Source organism: Zea mays, chromosome 1 (assembly GCF_902167145.1).
Source record: "Zea mays cultivar B73 chromosome 1, Zm-B73-REFERENCE-NAM-5.0, whole genome shotgun sequence".
Classification (NCBI taxonomy): domain Eukaryota; kingdom Viridiplantae; phylum Streptophyta; class Magnoliopsida; order Poales; family Poaceae; genus Zea; species Zea mays.
The window spans coordinates 212,258,675-212,267,048 of NC_050096.1; the positions used below are offsets into that span (position 1 = coordinate 212,258,675).

Here is an 8,374-nt window from a genome sequence, read left to right on the forward strand (position 1 = left end):
AGGTACTGGCATTTTACGGTGGCCAGTGGCCAGAACTGAACATACAAGAACTTTTTCATTGCTAAAACAAAGACAAATCACTAGATCTTGGCTAGATCTCCGTTAGGCTCGAAGCCCCGGCAAGACACCAATTCCTTATATCATCCTTAATTTTCTGGAGCAACTTTGAAACGTCCGTCCTGCCATCCTCAAACTCACAACAAAATTAGATGTTTTCATAGCCACCAAGCCACCAAAATAAGTATACGTTCATCGCACACCTAATAGTATTAATAGTATCTTCTATAATATTACTTAAACCTCAAAATATTTGACTAATAATAGAGTTAGAATTGCAACATTCTCGGGATGGATATATCAAATAGTAGTGCAGCTATAGCATGATTCAGCCGGCTCGCATGTGACAGAGCCATGTTGTCCAGAAATATATAATTTCAGCAAGCATATGCTCTTATGCTTCGCACGATTGTAGATTGTAGCATGTTACCATGCTTTTGTGCTTCGCATAATTTCTGCAAGCATATACCCTTACCATGCTCAAACAAATTCTGCAGAATATAGCAGAAACTTTAGGTGATGAACATCCATCTTAGAATGGCTTAAGGGATGGTTCGGTAGGATTTAATTAGATGGAGCTGGTTCAGACACCTGTATGATGAATAGCGTCGCCGTGTGTACACACTACACACACAACCACACACGTATGTACTCCCTCCGTTTCTTTTTAGTTGTCGCTTGATAGTTCAATTTTGCACTATCCAGCTACAACTAAAATAAAACAGAGGGAGTACATTACTACACATGATGAAAGAAACTGCTGTGATTTCATTATTACTACACATTACACCCAAAATCTGGGAACTTAACTTTCCTGTAAAAAACTTCATGGAAAATGTTGTTTCTGCCAAGGACAGACATTAGAAGCAAGAACAAAATTTTCCATGAAGTTTTAACTATGGATGGCTTGAATAAACCATTGCGCTATCCAATGGTTTATCAGCTTAACCAAAGTGGAAGACAACTTCGTCCTCACTTGAAGCTACAAGGTTCTCTACATGTACTCCCATGAAAGTTTTTTTTTATTCCGGGTGATGAACAGTACACAACAGCTTACTAAATACACCTCGGAAAATGTGTTCATGTCTGCATACTCTACCCAAAAACATAGCTGAGGAAGGCAGTCGCATCAGATTTTGTCATGAAGGTCAACAACCAAGTGGTGGGCATCATCTAGGAGCTTCCAGACATCTAGCTGCCCGGCCATGCTATTACACTCCCGCAGTATCTCATCCATGCTGCTGTACTTCTCGATTATCAGCTTCCTCTTCTGCAAGACGCAGGCTGCGATGGCGTAGAGCAGCAAGTCGTCGGTTGGCGGGGCATGAAGCCTTATCCTTGCCCAAGTGGACCTTCCAATCCCAGCTCGTATCGCGGCCTGGTCAGCCCACATGACCTCCCACAGACACATAGTCTGCTCAAAAGTGAGCTCCCTCCTGAAGAGAACCACCACCATTCGGTACAGAAAGAAGCAGTCTTCCGCCTGAAGTTTCTGCAGGTGCCTGTAGAGGTGTGAATCCTTGCGCTTGATGATCTGCGAGACGGTTTTCAGCTGTCTTTTTATCCCAACCTCGTCAAGCCTGAAGTTGTGTCTGGCTTTCCTCATGAAACCCACAAAGCACCAGAACGCTTCATGATCTTCCTCCATGACTGCAATTATTGGTGACAAGAGATCACTCATTCCTTGACAGTACCCGATCTCTGGATCATAAAGTGCATATGCCTCAAGCAGTGCAACTAATCGTGCAGCATGATAGATCATGTAAGGCTCTAAATGGTCAAAATCTTTCAACCCGACAGATATTGCAGACTGCAGCGCTTTCTCTTTAGAGACTTCAGCCTGGTTACGGGCAAACAGAACCCATTCTGTATTTGCTCGAATAGCATCTACACGTATAATGCGCTGCCATGTGGCAAAATCCTCAGGAGTTCTGTCTGAAATAATAATCTCCGACTTAGATGAAGCGGTCCGGGCAAATTTTGGTTTGGGACCACAGTTCTCTTCCATATTGGTAGAGACAGGTGTTCTATCAGGGTCCTCTTCATAGGAAGACTCAGATTCAGAAGATTCTGATTCTACCAAACATGGATCAACAGAGGTTATGTCTTCATCTATGCATTTCACAGCATCCCAGTTAGAACTCTCTGATTCTTCTGCCTTACTGCCTAAAGATTTCAATTCTTTGGGCATCACACAAACCCTCTTACTAACACCATTTGAATATGGTGACTCTGAACCTTCAGCCCCATCAGAAAAGTCCTCGTTCATGAACTCATTTATAACATTCAGACCATTTTCTCTATTACAATGCAGGATGCGGTGGCACTGTCGCCTCAATTTTTCATATTCTTTCCTGCACCAGAAGTTGAGGCAATTCATTCTACCAATAAACAAAGTATCATTGTGAACAATACCAGTGTTATTGTGGCATTTTCTTCAGATAACAGGAAAGAACAACATGTTTGATAGAAAAGGTGCACACAGCTGTTATATCAATTTATTTACTCTTGTTCTCTGGGTTCTAGAATAGGATAAATCATCACCAATATAAACTGTACATTCAACTAAATCAAGAAAGCAAAAGCTGATGGACAAAGAATGGAGTTAAGAAAGTGATACCTTTTCTTTATCTTGATAGTATTCCTGTCCTCTTCAGAGCTGTTCAAATCATAGCTGTATATAATATGAATTGGTCAGTCTGTCGACTTGAGGCAATTAAATATGATAGGTATCTAATAACAAAAGGCTAAGCCTCAATAAACTAAATTAAACAGATTTTTCTTGATGTAAGTTACATTTACTTTTTTAAACATATTGAGTAGTTCGCCTGCTTGTTTCAGTGGCTATGCTGCAGCTAATGCTTCTAGCAATAAGCTAGCCGAACAGCAGGTGCAGCTGCTGCCGGCAGCCATTTTAGTGCAGCCGAAGTGCCGAACAGGTAAATAATGCGCTTTTCTTGGCTTTCAGTCTATCTGAGATAGATGCACAGATGCTACTGATTTCGATTGATTGGCCCAAAGATGTGGCTTAGGAAAAACAAGCAGCTTTACAAAATAACACTAGGGAGGCCCAATAATAATAGAAGAAAAAACTACCATAGTACCCAAGAGGCATAAATTAAAAAGAATATCATCAAACATTAGGATTCCATGTGAAGCCTAGGGACACATATCACTGCTAGTATGACACATTGATCAGTCACATTTCAGATGACGCTTGGCAAATCCAATGCTGATATTTTTTGGACAACTGTTGACCTATGAGAGGAAATGCATTTAGCTTTTGGCGTGTTTTGGGTTTCTGCTGATCCAGTTGAGCAGCGTTTTTAAAATAACGAGGTTTCACAAACTCCCAAATTTTGGCATGTTTTTTTTTAATTTTTCAGTAAGTGCTCCCTCCATTTCTGTTCATAAGGCATATTTGTCTAGGAATGGAGATGAAATACATTACTAGACAAGTTAATAAAAGGAAATGTAAAATTAACTCGCGGAGGTCGTAGATAGAGCAAGTTTAAACGAGGGGGTGCAGGATTAGATGTCTTGTATGTCAAAACAGGATAGAAAAAATCATACAACAACAACAAAACCTTTTAGTCCCAAGTAAGTCGGAGTAGGCTCGAGTTGAGACCCAACAGAAACCACAAGTCATGGATAGCTGTTTCCACGCACTCCCATTCAAGTGTTTGGATATATTCCATCCTCAAAAATGCGGTTGGTGGGGAAAGACTGCCCCCACAATATTGTATTAAGAAGAAGCTCGAACCGGCCAAGAAAGGTCACAACCCCCCCCCCACCCCCAGTGCAGCATGAGGGTCCGCCCCCTATAGATCAGATCTGTACCCGTGGTTTGAGCCTCCTAGGCCCTACACGAGGATCCACCCCCTATAGTCTATAGATCAGTCTGTCTCGTGTGCACACAACTAGGGGAACCAGCGAGTTACCTTTTCTAACCACAACCTAAAATTCGCTTCCACTAGGAGTCGAACACAGGACCTGAGAAGTGCTACTAGAGTTATCTAACCAACTCAACTAGAGGCCCGTTTGCCAATATATTCCATCCTAAGTCTCCTTTTAATGCTTTTTCTCATGTCAACTTCAGTCTTCTCGGGCCTCTGTTTTCATTTCTATCGCGTCTCAGGATCCCACTGCGCACTAGTGTCCCTGGAAGTCTCTGTTGGATATGTACAAATCATCTCAACTAGTGTTGGACAAGCTTTTCTTCAATTAGTGTTACCCCTAGCCTATCATGTATATCGCCGTTCTGGACTTGATCCCTTCTTGTATGGCCCCAAATCCAACACACCATATGCATTTCCGCAACATTTACCTATTGTACATGTCGTCTTTTTATAGACCAACATTCTACACATACAACATAGCAGGTCTAATCGTCGTCCTATAAAAATTGCCCTTTTAGCTTCTAAGGTACCCTCTTGTCACATAGAATGCTAGATGCTTGATGCCACTTAATCCACACTGCTTTGGTTATATGACTAAGTGACTAACATCTTCATCAATATCCTTGTTTCTCTGTAGTAATGATCCTAAATATTGAAAAATATCCTTCCTGGACACTACTTGACCTTCCAAACTAACATCTACTTCCTCATGTCTAGTTGTGCCAAAGTCACATCTCATATATCCAGTTTTAGTTCTACCGTATAAAACCTTTGGACTCTAGAGTCTCCTGCCACAGAGACCTTATGATGAAAAGATTAATTTGGGTAAATAATGTCATGACAAAGCAGTGCAATCTAGGTCACCAGAAATTTTTTTCCCTCCATTGCATAAAATTAATGTTGAGAACAGCAGGCTATAGCGCCGCTATAGCAGCTAGAGACATCTCCCTCCCTCTATCTATCTATCTATCTACATCTTTCCTCTTGTCTGCGATATGGCCACTATCGGTCCTATATCAGGCCATAGCAGCACTAAACAGCTTAGCAGGCTATTTATTCAGCAGCGCTGAACAGGTTGTACATGTTCCATTAAGTTAAGAACTTGCACTAGCATTTAATTGTCTTGTTGGTGTTTGCTTATGTATTGGGCTGCTTGACAAATACTTATGCTATATATCTTATTTTTCACCTACTCTCTTATGTTATGTGAGCAACCATTTGTATTTCTGCTGGAATAATGGCTGTTCTGACCTATAAATTGCATGTCTTTTCTCAAGACGCTAAATGGCTTATCAGCCAATGGCTGCTGTAGCACCGCTCTAGCTGTCATAGCGGTTGGAGCAAGCCACCGCTAAATTCCATAGCCCCCTATTTTCAACTTTTCATAAAATTATAGGAGTAATATATTTCTACTCATGGGGGAAATTATCACATGAGACCACATTTGTAGGTTTTAAATAACTACTAGCACATATGCACCATAGTACTTCACAAGAACATTTTGGTCGAATCTTCAAGTTTGACTACGTAACAATATAATTGCTATGTGAAATTTAATACATAAAGAAAATAGGAAAATCGTCTTACACTCCAAGCAGAAATGGCCAAACTTCAGCCCTTATGCCCGGTTCAATCCCCTGGAAACATTGATATAAGTGATTTAATTTACCGTTGAAGTGGAAAAGGCTGCAGAACAAGTAATAGGATGCAAAATGTGCATAACTAACGATCCTAACATATATTAGTCAGTGCTTCTGCATATAGAAAGAAAGACTGGATAACACTTACCCCACTGCGAACCTTCTTTAGAAACTTTCTTCCCCCATCACGAAGCTTCCCATTTGCTGAAAATAGACGATTCCAGTGTTGACAAGTAAGCGCCCGTTTCCTTTTTCTTCGAGACCACGGAGATTTAATTCCACCCCTAGAATGAAATGTACTAGAGAAGAAATAATAAGTTGAAGTTAGCTGATGATTCCATGTTCTGCGTTATTGTAACATACCAAAGATACAACTTGACCACAGCTACTGACTTTCATTCTGAAAACAAACAATGAACTGCAATGCTAGCCTTAATAGCTAAGGCGTAGTACTTCATTGGTTACTGCAAATGTATCAATACAACCCAAAATCTAGCATATCAGCAACTACTAGCACAAAAGCTCAAGGTATCAAATTCAAGATTTCAGCAATCAATGCCAAGTTAACGAACCAACATTATGAAATGTCATTCATGACACAGTTTCAGATGACACGGTTTAGAACTCTACCAGGCTACCACTGCCCATAGGCTAAAATGCTCCTATAGTTCTTACAATGAATTGAACAAACATTCCATCTACATTTCACACAAATAGCACTGCAAGTGAGCCAGAACTTTGCGCCTGATACTGCGAGCTGCTGCGCAAGACTTAACTAGATCAAAGCGTAGAGAAGCACCTAGTAACTGGTGCAGAGCACTTGAACAGCAAACAAATTAGCTTTTTTTTAATCTAAGAGACTAAAGCAAATCTTATAAGAATAATAGTACCGAACAAACTACCACTTCCACTGTGCTACCAGAACAGCATAATTTTGGGAATAAGTGCGCGAATCGTTGTTGGGAAATATCAAGTAGCCAACAATTATTCCCCATTTTGAAGCGACCCATGCAGCACGAGGAGAAATCCGGACAGGATAGCCCCACCATTCCATGTTCGGAGACGAAGCAGCCAGCGAGGGCGACGAGGAAGCTGCCACCACTGACGCTGGCGCTGAATCCGAACCCTCCGCGGGCAAATTCGCCGATTCAGACACAGAGGACGTCGCCGGCGAGGCCGGCGAGGTAACGAGAAGCGACCGGCGGTGGATCCACGAATAAGACCGCGGGGAAGACGGCACCCTTGGCGATGGCGCCGAGGAGGTGCTGGATCGCCGCAGGGCCTTCATCGCCCCGCCCCGCATCGCCTCCACCTACCGCTTCTAAACTAGGAAGTCACCGAGCGCCTAGTCCACTCCGACCGCTTCCCGCTTCAGGGCGGAGAGCTTCCCCATCCACGCCGCCGGCGGCCGGTGCGGATGCGGAGCTCTGCGCGTGCGCGTCGACGGGGGATTCTGGTCTCGTTCCCTGGAGAGGAAGGGGGTTAAAAGAGTTGGTGCGGTAGGCATCGGTTACAGCCCGTCGCCTACGCACGCTGCCATGTGGGGGAGGAAGACCTGGAGCGCACGCGTCAGTCTGAGAACATGCGGTGCAGGGTAAACTCTCCCACCACATGACAGCAGTCATTTCTGAAAGAAAGAAATTTGTACAGCAGTCGTTTCTTTCTCTCATGTACTGTTTCCGCAAACAAAATGAAAAACTTATTTTCGAGAAGTGACATGGTGACAACTTCACATTTAAAAATATCAGTATTTTCACTAACTCGATTAACTATGGTTTTTGCACTGTACTGTTAAGGAGTGAATTTTAAAATATAGAGTAGGATAGAAAGTCTGCTGCAAACCTAAACAGCCCTTACTACTTGCTACCATTGATTGAGGAGCTCACATTGAGATAATAGCAGTAGCTTTTAGTCTATTTAAACAAATTTTTTAAAATCATTTATAGCACGCGCACGGATCTATAATATTCTTTCTGCCTCTCCCCTCGCGTAACCAACAGAGAGAGATAATCATGCTTCATGATAAGAATTATCTCGATCTATTCCTTTCACGACTCCCCACCTAACCAACACTAAGAGATAAACATGCTTATGAATAAAACTTATCTTATCAGAGACAAACAACACGCTATAAATTCCTCCCTCCCCCAGCCAGGGAGCAGACCTCCCTTACCGCGTCAGAGACAAAGCACGAGGAAGCGGGCGATCTAGAGGACAGAGGATGTGCGGCTCAAATCCACCTGAGTCGTCGTCGACGACGGCATCAGCGATGTCGGCGCGGGAGTGGAGAGCAGGGCGAGCCCTTGCTACTTTCTCTATCTTATAAAAAAAATACCACCCTCATTTGTTTAAAAAACCAAATATTTTTTTTGACACAATATTAATATTTTTAAAGGACATTATTAGATCAACCATTAAATACATTTTTTTACAATAAATTTCATAAAAACATATATAAATATTGATAACAGTTTCTACAAATGTCGTTAAAGTGAATCGGTACGAATCTTATAGCGACTCTTTTTATGAGACTGAGAAAGTATGATGGATATATATATTCCCCTGTTTATGAGCTTTACCATTTTGTGTTTCATGTGAATCTGTCTTGATACTACGTTCAAAAAAAAATCTGTCTTGATACTGATAAAGCAAGATTCCGTTTGGCATCTGTCGATATCTTTTGCTGCTGTTATTACGAGTTGGTCGTAGGATAGAGATGGCGAGTGTTTGTATTGTATCTTTCACCGCACACACGGGTTACTCGCGCGTGCGGCGTGG

At 42.0% G+C, this 8,374-nt stretch overlaps 1 protein-coding gene across 1 annotated transcript; it reads right to left on the minus strand.

Annotated features, from left to right (window-relative positions):
- Window positions 1–808: 808 nt before the first annotated feature.
- Window positions 809–7,099, minus strand: LOC100277201 (uncharacterized). The gene is made up of 5 exons (NM_001350256.1): window positions 6,643–7,099; window positions 5,745–5,895; window positions 5,544–5,593; window positions 2,678–2,731; window positions 809–2,411 (listed from the first exon to the last, which is right to left on the minus strand). Exons 1-5 carry the CDS (start codon window positions 6,897–6,899, stop codon window positions 1,187–1,189), a joined length of 1,737 nt encoding a protein of 578 aa, NP_001337185.1. The 5' UTR covers window positions 6,900–7,099; the 3' UTR covers window positions 809–1,186.
- Between the last annotated feature and the right edge of the window lie 1,275 nt (window positions 7,100–8,374).